This window comes from Neomonachus schauinslandi, chromosome 5, assembly GCF_002201575.2.
Source record: "Neomonachus schauinslandi chromosome 5, ASM220157v2, whole genome shotgun sequence".
Taxonomy (NCBI): Eukaryota; Metazoa; Chordata; class Mammalia; order Carnivora; family Phocidae; genus Neomonachus; species Neomonachus schauinslandi.
Genome location: NC_058407.1, coordinates 153,546,399 through 153,566,671, shown reverse-complemented (window position 1 = coordinate 153,566,671; position 20,273 = coordinate 153,546,399). Strand labels below are relative to the sequence as shown.

Here is a 20,273-nt window from a genome sequence, read left to right as displayed (position 1 = left end):
CCCATCTGGCCCTGGACTTTGGTTTGTTGGGAGATTTCTGATTACTGATTCAATTTCTTTGCTGGTTATGGGTCTGTTCAAATTTTCTATTTCTTCTTGTTTCAGTTTTGGTTGTTTGTAGGTTTCTAGGAATTTGTCCATTTCTTCCAGGTTGCCCAGTTTGATGGCAGATAATTTTTCATAGTAGTCTCTGATAATTCTTTGTATTTCTCTGGTTTTGGTTGTGAGCTTTCATTCATGATTTTATCTATTTGGGTCCTTTCTCTCTCTCTCTTTTTTTAAGATTTATTTGAGAGAGAGAGAGCACAAGCAGGCAGAGCGGCAGGCAGAGAGAGGCAGAGGGAGAGAGAGAAGCAGGCTCCCCGCTGAGCAGAAAGCCCAACACAGGACTCAATCCCAGTGGGATCATGACCTGAGCTGAAGGCAGACACTTAACTGACTGAGCCACCCAGGCGCCCCATCTCTTTTCTTCTTGATAAGTCTGGGTAGGGATTTATCAATTTTATTAATTCTTTTGAAGCAGAGGCTAATTAGTTTCATTAATCCACTCTTTTTCATGGTTGTTGTTATTTGTATATCATTTATTTCTGCTCTAATCTTTACTATTTCCATTCTTCTGCTGGCTTTAGGCTTTATTTGCTATTCCTTTTCTAGCTTTTTTAGGTGTAAGGTTAGGTTGTGTATTTAAGACTTTTCTTGCTTCTTGAGGTAGACCTGTATTGCAATATACTTCCTTCTTAGGACTGCCTTTGCAGCATCCCAAAGGTTTTGAACTGTTGTGTTTTCATTTTCATTTTCTTCCATGTATTTTTTAAATTCTTAATTTCCTGGGTAACCCATGCATTCTTTAGTAGGATGTTCTTTAGCCTCCATGTATATGTGGTCTTTCCAAATTTTTCCTGTTGACTTCCAGTTTCATAGCGCTGAGGTCTCCATCTTTTTGTACCAGTTGAGGGCTGAATTGTGACCCCGTATGTGATCTATTCTGGAGAATGTTCCATGTGCACTTGAAAAGAAGTGTATTCTGCTGCTTTAGGATGAAATGTTCTGAGTATATCTGTTAAGTCCATTTGGTCCAGTGTGTCATTCAAAGCCATTGTTTCCTTGTTGATTTTCTGCTTTGATGATCTGTCCATTGCTGTGAGTGGGGTGTTAAAGTCCCCTACAATTAATGTATTATAAATGAGTTTCTTTATGTTTATTATTAAGAATTATATATTTGGATGCTCCCAAGTTGGAGGCATAAATATTTACAATTGTTAGATCTTCCTGATGAATAGACCCCTTAATTATGATATAATGCCCTTCTTCATGTCTTCTTACAATCTTTGGTTTAAAATCTAGTTTTTCTGATATAAGTATGGCTATTCTTGCTTTCTTTTGACATCCATTAGTATGATAGATGGTTTTCCATCCCCTCACTTTCAATATGCAGGTGTCTTTAGGTCTAAAATGAGTCTCTTGTATGCAGCATATAGATGTATCTTGTTTTTAAATCCATTTTGATACCCTATGCCTTTTGATTGGATCATTTAGTCCATCTACATTCAGAGTGATTATTGAAAGATATGAACGTAGTGCCATTGTGTTACCTATAGAGTTGGTGTTTCTGGTGATGTTCTCTAGTCCTTTCTAGTCTTTGTTGCTTTTTTTTTTTCCTTCACTCAAAGAATCCCCCTTAAAATTTCTTACAGGGTTGGTTTAGTGGTCATGAACTCCTTTAGTTTTTGTTTAGTAAACTCTTTCTTTCTCCTTCTGTTCTGAATGACAGCCTTGACAGATAAAGTATTCCTGGCTGCAGGTTTTTCCCATTCAGTATGTTGAATATTTCTACTCTTTTCTGGCCTGCCAAGTTTCTGTGGACAGATCTGCTGTGAACCTAATATGCCTTCTCTTGTTGGTTAAGGGCTTTTTTTTCCCCTTGCTCCTTCCAGGATTCTTTTCTTGTCTTTGCATTTTGTGAATTTGAATATGATATGCTTTGGCAATGGTTAGCTTTTGTTGAATTGAATGGGAGGTCTCTGTCCTTCCCCAGATTAGAGAAGTTTTCAGCTATAACTTGTTTGAATAAAGTTTCTGTCCCCCTTTCTCTCTCTTCATCCTCTGGGACTACTATGATATGAATCTTACTACATTTTAAGAAGTCAATGAGTTCCCTAAGTCTACCTTTGTGGTCCATTACCTTTCTTTCCCTCTTCTTTTCAGCTTCATTTTTTTTCCATAATTATATCTTCCATATCACTGATTCACTCCTCTACTTCATCCATCCTCATTTTTATGGCCTCCACTGGGATTGCATCATTGTAGCATTTTTAATTTTGGCCTGAATAGATTTTAGTTCTTTTATCTCTGCAGTAAGGGATTCCCTAGTGTCTTCTATGCTTTTTTTCAAGCTGAGCTAATAATATTATACTCGTTTTAAATTCTAGTTCAGACATCTTACTTATATCTGTAGTGATTCAATTGCTGGCTGTGAGTACTACCTCCTGTTCTTTCTTTTGGGGTGAATTTCTCCGTCTCATCATTTTGTCCAGAAAATAAAAGAATAAAAAGAAAACAAACAAACAACAACAACAACAAAAACCTAGATCCTGGGCATGTGTTCGGTCTTCTTGTTATAAGAATCTAGATTCTAAACTAAGAAAGTAAAATATGATGAAAGTAAACAAAAAATAAAAATACATATATAAAAATAAAAATAGAAAAAACCTGAAAAAATGAGAAAATAAATGAAATAATAATAAAAAAAGAATAAAAGTACAAAGGAGGCTAGATACTATTTTCCCCTAGAGCTGAAGCTTTGCAGCCCTCTCTGATCAGTGAACTTTGTGTGAGCTAATTGTTCATGCTTGTCTTCTTGGGGAGGGGCCCATTGCACTGATGCTCAGGTGGACTTACCCTAGCAGAAATGTGCCTCCAGGGCACAGGGCAGCAGGGGTTGGTGTAAGTGGGTCTGGACTCCACTAGGTGGTGCTGTTTTTCTCCCTGGAGGCTTTCAGCACTAATGTGTGGGATAAATATGGCAGAGGCCCCCACACTAGCCCCAGAGTTGGAAGTTTGCACCCTCCACTCTTCAGTGAGCCCTCAGAGAAGAGCAACCAATCACTCTTATCTCCCTGGTTTCTGTCAGAACTCTGCCTTCATCCTGCCTGTGTCCCAGCTTTTTTAATTCAGGTGCGTGACTGAGTTTCAAACACCAAATTTTAGGGACTCCTGTGGCGTGGATCCATACTGTTCCTCCTAGCGAGAACTCACCACACTTCTGCCGTTTGCTGGCCCGTCCCAGGAAAGTGGTTGCAGGACCACGACTGCACAGCGGTTCACAGTTTATGGCAACACAGAGCAGAAAGCTGGCACCTAGACTCACTGTTATACTGGGAACAGTATAGCACTTAGTTGCCACCCATTCTTGTGATCCACGGGATCCTCAGACCAGGGTGTCACACCTGGAATTCCACCCTGCTTCACCACCTGAGCACTTTCAAGCTAGGCATGTCCCCTCTCTGATTTTGCATTTCACTACATAAGCAGGCTCCTTCCCCACCACTGCATCCACAGCTCTCTCTCCCCAAATTCAAGTCTTTGAACCTCCTACCTACCAAAAGGTGGTGGCTTTTCTACTTGTAGACTTGTAGTTTTTGTTCTCTCAGATCTCCAATTGATTTCCTGGGTGTTCAGAGTGATATGATAACTAACTAGCTGTATTCAAGGGACAAGACAAGCTTAGGGTGCCCCTAATTCTCCATCATCTTAACTCCCCCCTCCACAGAGATTTATACATGTGCACTTCTGAGACTTTTGTTTTTAGCTATGTTTAGCTCATTAGTCCATTTTGAGTTGATTTTTGTATATAGTGTGAAGTAGAGGTCCACTCTTAGTCTTTTGTATGTGGAAAATCAGTTGTCCTAGCATCATTTAAGAACTTGTTCTTTCCCAATGAATGGACTTTGCACCATTTTCACAAATTGACTGGCTATAAATATGTGGGCTTATTTCTGGACTCTCAATTTTATATCATTGGTCTGTTCCTGTTCTTATGCCAGTGCCACACTGTTTTGATTACTGTAGCATTGTAGTAAGTTTGCAATTGGGTAATGTGAATCCTCTGACTTTGCTCTTTTTTAAAACTGTTTTTACTAGTTGGGCCTCCTGCAATTCTATATGAATTTGAAAATTTGAAGACTGGCTTATCTCTTTCTGCATAAAAAGCTGTTGGAATTTTGATAGCGACTGTGATGGATCAGTAGGTTAACTATGGGTAGTACTGACATCTTTGTTTTTTAAGTAGGCTCCATGCCCAGTGTGGAGCCCAATGCAGGGCTTGAACTCACAACCCTGAGATCAAGACCTGAGCTGAGATCAAGAGTCAGACACTTACTTGACTGAGCCACCATGTGCCCCCAAAGACATCTTAACAATTTTAGGTCTTCCTACCCAGGAACTTGGGCTGTCTTCACATTTATTTAAGTCTTCTTTAATTTCTTTCAACAGTGCATTGTAGTTTTCAGCGCATACCCCTTGCACCTTTTTGGCTAAATTTATTCTTCAGTATTATATCCTCTGCTCTGTCCATTCTACTATTAAGCCATTCAACTAGTTTTTTATATGTCATTGTATTTTTAAGTTTATAATTTGTTTATAATTCGTGTCTTTGCTAAGATTTTCTATTTTTCATTTCAAGACAATTTTAATTTGTTGTTTAAACATTTTTTATGGTGGCTGCTTTGAAATCTTTGTTAGATAATTCATCTCTGTGTTTGTGTCAGTTGATTGTTTTTACTCAAATTGTGGTTTTCTTCAAAACAAACAAGGAAAGGGAAAAATTGAGAGAGAGAAAGAGAAATCAAGAAACAGGAGTCTTAGGGCGCCTGGGTGGCTCAGTTGGTTAAGCGACTGCCTTTGGCTCAGGTCATGATCCTGGAGTCCCTGGATCGAGTCCCGCATCGGGCTCCCTGCTCAGCAGGGAGTCTGCTTCTCCCTCTGACCCTCCCCCCCTCATGTGCTTGCTCTCTCTCATTCTCTCTCTCTCAAATAAATAAATAAAATCTTTAAAAAAAAAAAAGAAATAGAGTCTTAGTTATAGAGAACAAACTGATGTTACCAGAGGGGGGGTGGGAAGGGGAATGAATGAAATAGGTGATGAGGATTAAAGAGTGCACTTGTCATGAAGAGCACTGAGTAATGTATAGAATTACTGAATCACTATATTGTACATCTGACAGTAATATAGCACTGTATGTTAACTAATTGGAATTAAAATAAAACCTTTTAAAAAAGAATACAGAAAAAGAATTAAAGACCTGGCTGCTTTAAAATAATCTAATCATCAAAAGAAAATCTGATCATGACAAAAAAACTGAAAGAAAAGCCACAAACTGGAAAAATATACTTGTAATACATATGAGAGACAAGGGATCCCTATGTAGGATAGACAAAGAAATTGGTCAATTAATATGTAAAATGGATTTTTCCATAGAAAATTGGGGGAAAAGACCAAATGTATACCTCACTAAAGAATAATTCATCACTTAAAACATGGACATATGTAAATCTCATTAGGAACCAAGGAAATGGAAATTAAAGCCAAAGTTGCATACCACTTCACACCTATGGAATTAGCTAATTCATATCTGTAGAATTAGTGAATGTAAACATCTGAAAATATTAAGTTTAATAAAGAGAACTTTCAGACACTGTTGCTGGGAGTCTGAATTGGTATCATCACTTCAGAAAACAATTTGGCATTATGTAATAAATTTTAAGATGTGAGCATGCCCCAGAAATTCTACATCCAGGCATATATCCAGAGTATCTAATGTTTACAGTAGCACTGTTTCACTAGCAAAAAAGAAAAAAAAAAAAAAGCTGTAAACATCCCAAGTGTCTGGTAGCAGAACTGGTAATTGTGATCTCTTTATATAATGTAATATTATTCTGTAAATAAATGAATCAGAACCCCCCCATAACTGTGGTTTTCTTGGATCTTTGTGTGACAGATAATTTTCTATTTTATCCTGTTCATTTTGTCAATTATGTTGGGAGACAGATCCTATTTAAATCTTTCATTACATCAAGCAGTGAGCCTATTTCAGTTTAGCATACAGGTAGTGGCTGGAATCTAGTACAAATATTTGAGGGCACAAGCACAGTCAATTAGTAATTATAATAAAACTTGAAATGGCACTTAACACACTTTGAGCCAATGCATACTGTTCAGTCTAAATCCATTATCAGCATATGGATAATTCTGACTTAGTAAATGGAAGGAAGTTGGTACAGAAGCATGGACTCATGGAAGGATGGGACATACAGAGAGAATATATATTATCCTACCAGGGGTTTTATTAATTTTGCCTTCTACTAACATGTGTCTGCATTATAAACATAGAACTTGGCTCCATGTCTAGATATTATAGATTGATCATTTATTTCTATCACCACCAAGACAGAATGCCTAACAAGATCTGCTAAGCAGACACCAAGTTCAAGGCACTGTCTTTCTTTCTCCTTCCCATGGGCTGTGCTATAATCAGATCCTTTCTCAGTGCTTATGGATGTCCTAGTTCCGAATCAATGTGGCTGAGCCCTAGAGTTTTTCTAGTCATTTATGAAAGGACTTAAATTCTGTGTTTCATTCAAAGAAGGATTTTTTTTTACATGCTTGGTTCCTTGTTAGTGAAAATGCATCTGCTCTGTAGCTTGTTTCTCTTCTCTGTAGAACTAGAAGCAATGCCTGAGTAGTCAAAGTTTCTAATGGGTCTAAGGCCTTGTGTGTGCAGTTCTTTCCTTACCATAATGTAACAATTAACAGCACAGTAATCAGTTACTCAGATCTGGATTCACATTCTTGCTCTATTGTATACTAGTAGTTTGATTTTGGGAAAATTGGTTGCCTCATCCATAAAATTGGGTTTGTAATAGCACATCATTAAAATCCTAGAAACTGGAAGTGCAACTACTAGAAGACTATGTATTTAGAAAACTCCAAATAAAACATTCTCACCTGAAGTGGCAGAGGGTCACTGCTGCTTTTGAAGTTACAGTCAAAAATGATGGCAGCCAGTACTTTACTCGATCCATAGTCATACTTAATGTACGTCTCAAGCTCCATTTCTGAAGCAAACCCTCGAACTGTAAAGAGGATAAATTGTTCACTATAATGGGAATATCTGATAATTCCTCCTGAGGGGAGATACATGGATAAAAGCCATCCCAATATTGTAAAATTAAAAACACTGTTTTTCAAATATTGGTATCACAACTACTTAATGGATATTGGGGGTTCAAAACAATTTCAGGCATAAAACTTTACTCCAATTTTAAATAACAATCACTATAAAATATACATAAAGACAAGTCATTAGTCATAAGGAAAATGCAAATCAAAATCACAATGAGATACCAATTCACATCCACTGAGATATAGTTATAATAAAAAAAACAGATGATAACAAGTGCTGGTGAGAATACGGAAAAACTGGAACCTTCATACAATGCTGATCAGAATATAAAATAGTAAAACAACTTTAGATAACAACTTTTGGTAGCCCCTCACAAAGTTAAACATAGTTACCACATGACATATTCATTCCACTCTTAGGTATATACCCAAAAGAAATGAAAACATATGTCTACATAAAACTTAGAGATGAATGTTCATAGCAGTTGGTTTATAACAGCCAAAAGGTGGAAACAACCCAAATGTCCATCAACTGATGAAGGATATACCAAGTGAATGCAGTAAATCCATACAATGGGCTACTACCTGACAATGAAAAGGAATGAAGTATTGATTCAAACTACAACATAGATGAACCTTGAAAACATTATGCTAAGTGAAAAAAGCCAGTCACAAAAGACCACATCTTCCATGTATATAAAATTTAAATGAAAGGTTTATATATAAGCCATCTACATAAAAGATAGGCAAATCTATAGAGACAGAAAGTAGTTTAGTGTTTTCCTAATCTTGGTGGGATTGGAAATTATAGAGTCATGGCTAAAGGTTACAGGGTTTATTTTTGGTGATGAAAATGCCCTAAAATTGATTGTGGTAATGGATACACAACTCTGTGAATATACTAAAAGCCACTGAATTGTATGCTTTAAATGGGTGAATATATGGTAGGGCCTTAGATCTCAAAAAGCTGTTTTACAGTTTTTACAGTTTTTTTTTTTTTAAGCAGGCCCAATGTGGGGCTTGAACTCACAACCCTGAGAGCAAGAGTCACAGGCTCTACCAACTGAGCCAGCCAGGGGCCCACAAAAAGCTGTCTCAAAACAAGATAAATCAGGAGGTAGAGATCACTTTAGACTGTGCTTTTAAGAAAACCAACACATTTGATGTCTCAATAGCTGTATAGAGATAACAGAGGAAGGAGTCAGTGAAGACATTAATAGACATTACCTAATCTGAACAAGAGAGGGAAAAAATGGGAAAAAAAACTCGAATAGATCCTTAATGACTTACGGGACAATACAACTTTGAGAAATAATGGTTAAAAACTCCTCAATTTGGTGAAAGATAGAAACTTACAGATTCAAAATGCTCAGTAAACCCCTAACAGAATAAACCAAAAGAAATCCACACTTGGACATAATATAATCATAATTTTGACAAATAAGGACAGAAAATATCTTGAAAGCAGCTAGAGAGAAATGATACAATACCTATAAAGAAAACAAGGATTCTTTTCAAAACAAGATTCTTTTCAAACACCAAGGAGGTCAGAAGAAACTGACAAATATTTTTTAAATGTTGAGAAGACTGTCAACCCAAAATTTTATACCAAATGAAAATAATCTTCAGGAATGAAGATGAATTAAAGACATTCTTAGATGAAGGAAAACAAAGAGAACTCATTGCCAGTAGACCTGCTCTAAAAAATTGTTAAAGTTCTTCAGAAAGAAGGAAAATTTCTCTTTCTACAGTTGCATTGTTAATGTATAAGAAAGCAACTGATTTCTGTGCATTGATTTTGTATCCTGCCACATTACTGAATTGCTGTATGAGTTCTAGTAATTTGGGCGTGGAGCATTTTGGGTTTTCCACAAAAAGTATCAACTGTAGAAAGAGAAATTAGAGAAATGATTCCATTTACAATAGCACCAAAAACCATAAGATACCTCGGAATAAACCTAACCAAAGAGGTAAAGGATCTATACTCTAGGAATTACAGAACACTCATGAAAGAAATTGAAGAAGACACAAAAAGATGGAAAATATTCCATGCTCATGGATCAGAAGAATAAACATTGTTAAAATGTCTATGCTGCCCAGAGCAATCGATACCTTCAATGCCATCCCAATCAAAATTCCAATGACATTTTTCAAAGTGCTGGAACAAACAATCCTAAAATTTGTATGGAATCAGAAAAGACCCTGAATCGCCAAGGAAATGTTAAAAAAGAAAAACAAAGCTGGGGGCATTACGTTGCCCGATTTCAAGCTATACTACAAAGCAGTGATCACCAAGACAGCATGGTACTGGCACAAAAACAGACATATAGACCCATGAAATAGAACAGAGAACCCAGATATGGACCCTCAACTCTATGGCCAACTAATCTTCGACAAAGCAGGAAAAAAGATCCAATGGAAATAGTCTCTTCAATAAATGGTGCTGGCAAAATTGGACAGCTACATACAGAAGAATGAAACTGGACCATTCTCTTACACCACACATAAAGATAAACACAAAATGGATGAAAGACCTCAATGTGAGACAGGAATCCATCAAAATCCTAGAGGAGAACATAGGCGGTAACTTCTTTGACATTGGCCACAGCAACTTCTTTCAAGACCTGTCTCTAAAGGCAAGGGAAACAAAAGCAAAAATGAACTTTTGGGACTTCATCAAGATAAAAAGCTTCTGCACAGCAAAGGAAATGGTCAACAAAACTAAGAGGCAACCCACAGAATGGGAGAAGATATTTGCAAATGACACTACAGATAAAAGGCTGGTATCCAAGATCTATAAAGAACTTCTCAAACTCAACACCCAAAAAACCAATAATCCAGTCACAAAATGGGCAGAAGACATGAACAGACACTTCTCCAAAGACATACAAATGGCTAACAGACACATGAAAAAATGTTCAACATCACTAGCCATCAGGGAAATTTAAATCAAAACCACATTGAGATACCACCTTACACCAATTAGAATGGCAAAAATTAACAACACAGGAAACAACAAGTGTTGGCAAGGATGTGGAGAAAGGTGAACCCTCTTACACTGTTGGTGGGAATACAAGCTAGTACAGCCACTTTGGAAAACAGTATGGAAGTTCCTCAAGACATTAAAAATAGAGCTACCCTATGACCCAGCAATTGCACTACCGGGTATTTACCCCAAAGACACAGATGCAGTGAAAAGAAGGGGCACATGCACCCCAATGTTCATAGCAGCAATGTCCGCAAAAGTCAAACTGTGGAAAGAGCCAAGATGCCCTGCAACAGATGAATGGATAAAGAAGATGTGGTTCATATATACAATGGAATATTACTCAGCCATCAGAAAGGATGAATACCCACCATTTGCACTGATATGGCTGGAACTGGAGGGGATTATGCTAAGTGAAATAAGTCAAGTAGAGAAAGACAATCATCATATGGTTTCACTCATATGTGGAACATAAGGAATAGCACAGAAGACCATAGGGGAAGGGAGGGAAAACTGAAGGGGGGGGAAATCAGAGAGGGAGACAAACCATGAGAGACTATGGGCTCCGGGAAACAAACCGAGGGTTTCAGAGGGAAGGGGGTTGAGGGATGGGGTGGCCGGGTGATGGGTATTAAGGAGGGCACGTGTTGTAATGAGCACGGGGTGTTATATGCAACTGATGAATCACTGAACACTACATCAAAAACTAATGATGTACTATATGGTGGCTAACTGAACATAAAAAAAAAAAAAGAATGAAGTTACAAGCAAGAGCTATGGTAAATATCTGGAAAAATAGTTTTCTTAAGTTCTTTAAAATATGTGCATAAATTATAACACTTTCTGGTAGTTTTCAACTTATGTAGATATGAAAATAAAGTAGTAAAATGTTCGAAGTTGATTGTAAAAAATTATGTATGCATATTTTAACCCAAAGAGCAAACAATAATAAATATTATATACCAGGAGTCCAATTTTTCGTTTTTTTCTTTTATGAATGGTATTGAAGAATTCTTCAACTAACTCTTTATAAAGTTACAAAGATTTTCTCCTATGTTCTCTCCTAAATGTTTTATCATTTTACTTTTAGATCCATGATCCATTTTGATGTATTTTTTCTGCCTAAGATGTGAGGTGTCATTGTTTTGGCTACTGACGTCCAATTGTTTAGCACTATTTTTTGAAAAGCTTATCCTTCCACTATTGTAAACAATATTTTGGCATATTTGTATAGTTCTATCTCTGTATTTTATTGCACTGTTTTATTGCATTTTGCAGATACTGTGTTTTTTAAAAATTGAAGGTTTGTGGCAAGCCTGAGTCAAGTAACTCTACTGATACCATTTTCCAACAGCACTTGCTCATTTCATCTATATGTCACATTTTGGTAATTCTTGCAATATTCCAAACTTTTTCCTCATTATTATATTTGTATGGTGCTATGTGATCAGTGATTATGACTCGCTGAAAGCTGAGATGATGGTTAGGATTTTTTAGCAATAAAGTATTTTTAAATTAAGGTATGAATTGCTTTTTTAGACATAATGCTACTGCATACTTAACAGACTACATTATAGTGTAAACATAACTTTTATATGCACTGGGAAATTAAAAAATTCATTTGACTAGCTTTAATGTGATATTTGCTTTACTGCAGTGGTCTGAAACTGAACCTGCAATATCTCTCTGTGGTATGCCTGTATTGTTTCTCTGATCTATTCCTCTACCAATACCACACTGTCTTAAGAGTTACATTGCAAGTTTAAAAACTGGGAAATTAAAATTTAAAATTGTGACTCCTTTAATTTTGTTCTTTTTTTAAAACACCGCTTTACCTCCATTGAAAAGCAATTTGTAAGTGTTACAGAAAACCTTAATTTCTAACCTTTTACATTGATGTTCAGATACCTCTTCACATTCTCAGTGATCTCCTGTACCACATCAATGTCAGAAGGCACATAAATCAATTCCCACTCCTCAGGATTTTTGATGAAAGAAGGCAAAGTATTGATGGGCTGAGAAGTATAATTGTAAGGTCCAACAACCTTTATAGCAATATGTGTACGGAATAGCAAAATCATCACCGGAAACACCAGTGCTGTTAAGACTTCCAATGTTAAAGTAAAGAACTGCCTCCTCTAGAAGAGAAACAAAAAGATGGTGTTAATTAATTTAAGGACACACATTCAATACAAATGGATAGTTCTATGATACCAAACTTCTGCATTTTTACTCTGGAACAGCTAAGTGCTTCCCAGACTGTCTTGTTCCAGCTTTTTCCCCACCCCTCCCAACTTTCTTATAGGTCATATTATTCTACTGATTAACTCAGTTTTATACATTTGGAAGAGCTACCTACAGTCTGAAATTGATTTTTTCAAAAGTATATATACATACATACACACACACACACATCTGGAATTGATTTTTTCAAAAGTATGTATACACACACACACACACACATATATATATATAAAACCCTGAACTGCAACAAATGGCCATTTATGAACATTTTACATGGATGCCTTTACCCACCTTTACACACACACACACACACACATATAACCCTGAACTGCAACAAATGGCTATTTATGAACATTTTACATGGATGCCTTTACCCACCTTTAAGGTAAAATTTTTCCAGAGGAGCACTGCAAATTGATTGAATGTCAACAAATCCATTCTCTAGGGGTAGAGGAAAGGTTTTATAATATTAAGTTACCTAATAATGTGAACATCAAATAACAGAATTACTTCTTTCTCCTAATTTTCTTCTTAATCAGCCTCAAATATCGATAGCAAGAATGATTACATATTTGAAATAAAGAAAATCATACTGTTTCCATTTTTTATTAGTTTAACTAATATCTAATGAGGTTCTAATATGTATAACATATAAGTAAGATGTGGTTCCATTTCTCCAAATGGTTATATGCCTGTGGGTATGAGGGCTGAATCCTAATTCTTTCATAAAATGATGGTGAGAATGGTTTCACAATGATTTAGCCAAGTAAAACATGTATGTACATGCAGTAAGGAAAATTTCCATGGATACACTTACAATAACTATTTTTATATACAAAAAACCTAAAAACAACCCGAAAGTCAACAATGTAATGGAAACTGCAGTATATTCATACAACAGAATATTGAAAATCAATGACAGGGATGAACTACAATTAAACACAGTGTAAATAAACATCCCAATATAGTACTGACCAATGAAAGTCAAGTCCAAGAAGAATATGTTCATTCATTTCTCATTTAGCTAAAGTTCAAAAGGTAAAACTTCAGCACACAGTGATTAAGAATACATTTACAGGGGGCACCTCGGTGGCTCAATCAGTTGAGCGTCCAACTCTTGGTTTCGGCTCAGGTCATGATCTCAGGATCTTGGGATTGAGCCCCGAATTGGGCCCCGTGCTCAGCGGGGAGTCTGCTTGAGATCCTCTCTCTCCCTCTCCCTCTGCCCCTCCCCCCGTTCACTCACTCTAATAAATAAATCAATCTTAAAGAAAAGAATATATTCATAGGAAGTACACTGAAACAAGGAAAGGATTATCATAAATATCAGAATACCTATAGACTGTTTGGAGAGAGGCTTATAAGTGGCTTTAAATTCCTGGAAATGGGAGGAAGAAAAGATGGCGGAGGAGTAGGGGACCATATTTCAACTGGTCCCCAGAATTGAGCTGGATATCTACCAGACCACTCTGAGCCCATGAAATCAGCCTTAGATGTAAGAAGATCTGGATCTCTACAAACAGAATATCGCAGGTGGTTGGTTTCGAGGTATGAAACAGGGAGCCGTGATCCTGCGGGCAGATATCAAGGATAAACGGCAGCGAGAGGGAGCCTGGCTGTGGGGATCCTACACCGCCGGTGAGTGACAGCCTCGCGCGCTGGGGACGGGGCACAGACTCGCAGACCAGCAGTGGCGGGGAAAGGACTTTACGGCAGCCCCCAGGGCTGAAACCCGGAGCGGTGGGGTCGCGCGTATGAACTGGGAGCGGCTGGCAGTTTTAGAAGCACAAAGGGCAGAGACATGCCCCAACCTGGAGGCAGGACTGGGAGTGCTGCGGAGGGGCGCACAACCCAGGATGCTGCAGTTTATAGCAGCACAGACAGAAATGGGGACAGTGTGGCCTGGAGAGCTCACTGAAGAACAGACTGCAATCTCTCTGCTCTGAGGCAGAGGGTTGGAAACGGTCTCTTCTGCTCTCTCGGAAGAGACGTGGAAAGCCGCCAGAGAACAAAAGCCCCCAAAAAACTGATTCCCACTGAGCCCATCCCCCGCCACAGGGGTCAGGGCAACTCGCCCAAACAGGGTTGCCTGAGTAACAGCATGGCAGGCCCCTCCCCCAGAAGACAGGCTGGGAAAACAAGAGACCACCAACCCTAAGGTCCCTAGAAAACAGGTGCATCTTGCTTGGGTCTGGTCAATAATTTGGACTCTATACATTCCCTCAACCACCCATCAACAGAATGACTAGGAGGAGGAACCCCCAAAATAGAACAGACTCAGACATTATAACTTATGGCGCAGATTTACAAATGGATGCAGATATAACCAAGATGTTGGAGATGGAATTCAGGCTAACAATTGTGAAGACAATAGCTAGAATGGAGAAATCAACGGCAACTTGGGTCTCTAAGGGCAGAAAGGAAAGCTGAATTGGCAGAACTTAAAAATGCTATCAATGAGATCCAATCCAATCTAGATAATCTAACAGCTAGGGTAAGTGAGGAGGGAGAACGAATAAGCGACCTGGAAGACAATTTAATAGATAAAAATGGAAAAGAGGAGGCCAGGGAAAAAAAAACTCAGAATCCATGAAAATAGAATCAGAGAAATAAGTGACACCATAAAGCATTCCAATGTCAGAATAATTGGAATCCCGGAGGGAGTGGAGAGAGAGAGAGGACTAGAAGATGTATTTGAGCAAATCGTAGCTAAGAACTTCCCTAATCTGAGGAATGAAACAAACATTCGAGTCCTAGAGGCAGAGAGGACCCCTCCTAAGATCAAGGAAAACAGGCCAACACCTCGGCATGTAATAGTAAAACTCGCAAATCTTAGAACCAAGGAAACTATCTTAAGGGCAGTTAGGGGGAGAGATTCCTTACGTACAAAGGGAGGAACATCAGAATAACGTCAGACCTATCCACAGAGACCTGGTGAGCCACAAAGGCCTGGCAAGAATATTCAGGGTACTAAATGAGAAGAATATGCAGCCAAGAATACTTTATCTGGCAAAGCTGTCATTCAGAATGGATGGAGAGATGCAGAGCTTCCAAGACCAGCAGAAACTGAAAGAATGTGTGACCACTAAGCTGGCCCTGCAATAAATATTAAGGGGGATACTGCAAAGGCGGTCCTAAGGGGGAAATACATAGCCATCCAAGCCTCACTCAAAAAAATAGAAAAATCCCGAATTCACCAACGAACTCTACACCTTAAAGAACTAGAGAAAAAGCAACAAACGATGCCTAAGCCACGCATTAGAAGAGAAATAATTAAGATTAGAGCAGAGATCAATGAATTAGAAACCAGAAACACAGGAGATCAGATGAACGAAATTAGAAGTTGGTTCTTTGAGAGAATTAATAAAATCGATAAACCACTGGCCAGACTTATCCAAAAGAAAAGAGAAAGGACCCAAATTAATAAAATTATGAATGAAAGGGGAGAGATCACGACTAACACCAAGGAAATAGAAACAATTATTAGAAATTATTATCAACAACTATATGCCAATAAACTGAGCAATCTGGATGAAATGGAGGCCTTCCTGGAAACCTATAAGCTGCCAAGACTGAAAGAGGAAGAAATTAACAACCTGAAGAGGCCAATAACCAGTAACGAGATTGAAGCAGTGATCAAAAACCTGCCAAAAAACAAGAGTCCAGGGTCTGATGGATTCCCTGGGGAATTCTACCAAACATTCAAAGAAGAAATAATACCTATTCTACTGAAGCTGTTTCAAAAAATAGAAACAGAAGGAAAGCTTCCAAACTCATTCTATGAGGCCAGCATTACCTTAATCCCCAAACCAGGCAAAGACCCCATCCAAAAGGAGAATTTCAGACCGATATCCCTGATGAATATGGATTCCAAAATCCTCAACAAAATCCTAGCTAATAGGATCCAACAATACATTAAGAGGATCATCCACCACTACCAAGTGGGATTTATCCCTGGGATGCAAGGGTGGTTCAACATTTGCAAATCAATCAATATGATAGAACACATTAATAAGAGGAGGGAGAAGAACCACATGGTCTCTCAATTGATGCAGAAAAAGCATTTGACAAAATACAACATCCTCTCCTGATTAACTCTTCAGAGTATAGGGATAGAGGGAACATTCCTCAAGTTCATAAAACCCATCTGTGAAAAACCCACAACGAATGTCATCCTCAATGGGGAAAAGCTGAGAGCCTTTCCCTTAAGATCAGGAACACGTCAAGGATGCCCACTCTCGCCACTATTGTTCAACATAGTACTAGAAGTCCTAGCAACAGCAATCAGATAACAAAAAGAAATAAAAGGTATTCAAATTGGCAAAGAAGAAGTCAAACTCTCTCTTTTCACAGATGACATGATACTTTATGTGGAAAACCCAAAAGACTCCACCCCCACATTACTAGAACTCATACAGCAATTCAGTAATGTGGCAGGATACAAAATCAATGCACAGACATCAGTTGCTTTCTTATACACTAACAACACAACTGTAGAAAGAGAAATTAGAGAAATGATTCCATTTACAATAGCACCAAAAACCATAAGATACCTCGGAATAAACCTAACCAAGAGGTAAAGGATCTATACTCTAGGAACTACAGAACACTCATGAAAGAAATTGAAGACGACACAAAAAGATGGAAAAATATTTCATGCTCGTGGATCGGAAGAATAAACATTGTTAAAATGTCTACGCTACCCAGAGCAATCGATACCTTCAATGCCATCCCGATCAAAATTCCAATGACATTTTTCAAAGTGCTGGAACAAACTCTGGACTGGCTAACTGGTGAAGGGCTTTGCCTGACAAAGCCAGTCTGTAAAGACTGGAAGATGTACCTATTTCTTGGAGTGCCAGACACAGACATAAGGCCACAAGGATTATTAATAATCAAGGAAACATGACTCCACCAAAGGGAAAAAAAACCTCCAATGACTAACCCTAAAAAAAGGAGGTCTACAAAGTGTCTGACAAAGAATTCAAAATTATGCTGTTAAAGAAAGAAATTCAGTGAACCACAAGAAACACACATATACAAGTAAATAAAATTAGGAAAGTAATACATGAACAAAATGAGAAGTTACATAAAAAAGTAAAAACCCACTACCCCACATCCCACCTCCAAAATCCCAGAGTTGAAGAAAATAATGACTGAATTCAAGAATTCAATAGAAAGCTTCAAAAGCAGACTGAATCAAAAAGGAAGAATTAGTGTAGAAGAAGTCAGGTCATTGGACTGTCAGAATAGAGAAGGCCCAAGATGGCAGTGTAGGAAGATTCTGAATTCACCTCCTTCTACAGATATACCAATCTACAGGTATATATGGATAATTTCTCTGAAAAAATCCTGGAAACTAGATGAACTGCTTTTCATAACAAAGGATGAAAGGACCACACTGAAAGGGGTAAAAGAGGCAGAGACAAGGACTCACAAAAAAAAACTCCACCCTGGCATGGCAATATACACTGGGGAAGGATCTCACCAGACAGGCTCTTCTCTCAGAGGAACAAGGGTTTTGTAGCCCATGTTGGGCACCTTGGCCCCTGGGATCTGCACTGAAGAGATGAGCTCTCAGGATGTCTGGCTTGGAAAACCAAGGAACTGACATCCAGGGGTCCCAAAGTGCTGTAAGAAACAGATACCCTCTGGAGGGCTTGTATATGGTCTCACTGGCCCTGAGACCCAGTGAAAGAAGAGTAGTATGAAAAATACCTCGACTATATATGGAGATTCATTTGATATCAAGGGGCATCAGCTGGAGGGGCAGGGGAGCGTTGAGATGCATCCCAGAGATAGAGGCATTGGCAGATGCCATTGCTGCACTCTCCACATAGACTGCTAACACAGGCAGGTGAGCGTGGACACAGCACTCCCAACCACCTTGCTGGGACAGGTGAGGATAAGCAGTCACGGCACTTGCCGAGGCCAGATAGTACAAGCAATTGCAGCACTTCTCCATTCCATGGGTGGTGCAGGCAAGCACAGTCAAACAGTTCTCTTGCTCCCTAGCTAAAGTCTGCAAGCAGGGCAGCTGCAACATTCCCTTGCCCTCTGGCTGGGGCTGGTGAGTGTAAACAGTTATGGTATTGTCCTACTCCCAACTTAAAGCCAGCAGGCATACAAAGACAAGGCAGTCTTCTGTTGCACTAGTGAAGCCCATGGGCGCATGTAGCCAACACATTTTCCTGCTGCCTTTCTGAAGCCAACAAGCATGTCCTACCCCAGATAATCTCCAGCTGCCACACTAAAGTCAGCTGGAGCACGAAATCCACACAGGAGACACCCCAGTTGCCAAGCCCTGGTGGCCAAGAGGGCTGGTGTTCCAGAGCTCCATGTGACTGTAACAAGAGCAAAGACAGTTCCTGGCAGACCACCAATGCCAGGGCACTGCACAGACAGCAGACTGAAACACAACTTCAGTTTTCCTGTGAAACAGTCCTATTTACTCAGACTGGAGTTTCAATCTGAGGGACAGACTTCAGGTTTCATACACTTAGAGGCTAAGTAGGTGGTCCCAGGGAATGTAAGCAGGGAGACCACCATTCTTGTGCACTCACTTGTCCTTGCCAGAGCTCAATGAGATCTCCCATAAAGAAGCTTATACACTCATCTGGAACCTCAATTTTTACAATGGTGGCTCAGGGGATCCTCCAGATCTCCTGGTCTGAAGGCCAGCAGGGATTATTATTGTGGCCCCAAAGAACTGTACATTTTTGTATACTTTAAAAGTTGCTACCCGGCGTGGCTTCCAATCAGCCTGAAAGTAGGTGCTAAATGAGATTTCTTCTCTTGGATCATAGACAGGTCCTGGCACACCCTCATCAAGGGCATATAAAGAATAAATCAGGTGGCTTAGACAATCACAAACATTTAAGAGTTCTAGGTCAGAGTTGAAGGATGAGGATCATTACCTAAACAAGGCCTCTCCTTCAGTAGCTGTTTTGCCTAATACATAGATACAAACACAGAGATTCAAGGAAAACAAGGAAACAGAGATATATGTTCCAAACAGTAGAACAAGACAAAATGTCAGAAAAAAACCTTAATGATAGGTACATAAGTAATCTACCTGATAAATAATTCAAATACTCATAAATATGCTCACCAAACTCAGGAGAAGAATGGATGAACGCAATGAGAACTTGGCAACAAAGCGACAGAAAACATAAGTATCAAACAGAAGTCAAAGAGCTTAAGAATATAATAATGAAAAGTACACTAGAGGGGTTCAACAACAGACTCAATAAAGTAGAAGAATGGATCAGCAAGCTGGAAGATAAAGCAATGGAACTCACCCAGACAGAAAAGCAAAAGTAAAAAAGAAATTAAATAATGAAGGTAACTTAAGGAACTGCTAGGACAACATCAAGCTGAATAACATTCACATTATAGGGGTCCGAGAAGGAGAAGAGAGAGAGAAAAGGGAAGAAAACTTATTTGAAGAAATAACTGCTGAAAATTTCTCTAACCTAGGGAAGGAAACAGACATCCAGGTGCAGAAAGCCTGGAGAGTTCCAAATAAGATAAACACAAAGAGAGCCACACCAAGAAACACCATAATTAAAATGCCAAAAGTTAAATAGAGAATCTTAAAAGCAGCAAGAGAAAACAAATTGTTACATAGAAAGGAACCCCATAGAAGTAACAGCAAATTTCTACACAGAAACTTTGCAAGCCAGACGGGACTGGCATGACATATTCAAAGTGCTGAAAAGAAGAAAACATGCAACCAAGAATACTCTAACAAGGTTGTCATTCGTATTTGAGGGAGAGATGAAAAGTTTTCAAAACAAACAAAAGATAAAGAGGTTCATCACTACTAAACCAGCTTTTCAAGAAATATTAAAGGGACTTCAA

The 20,273-nt window shown here is 38.6% G+C and overlaps 1 protein-coding gene across 1 annotated transcript in view; it reads right to left on the bottom strand.

Moving 5' to 3' along the window:
• LOC110577498 (phospholipid-transporting ATPase ABCA3-like) overlaps positions 1 to 12,848 on the bottom strand; it is a 172,571-nt gene extending 159,723 nt beyond the window's left edge. Inside the window, exons 1-3 of the mRNA XM_044915268.1 lie at positions 12,789 to 12,848; positions 12,052 to 12,304; positions 7,004 to 7,131 (exon numbers count right to left, since the gene is read on the bottom strand). Coding sequence (XP_044771203.1) covers positions 7,004 to 7,131; positions 12,052 to 12,304; positions 12,789 to 12,848 — 441 coding nt within the window. The remainder of the gene's footprint in view (positions 1 to 7,003; positions 7,132 to 12,051; positions 12,305 to 12,788) is intronic.
• Between the last annotated feature and the right edge of the window lie 7,425 nt (positions 12,849 to 20,273).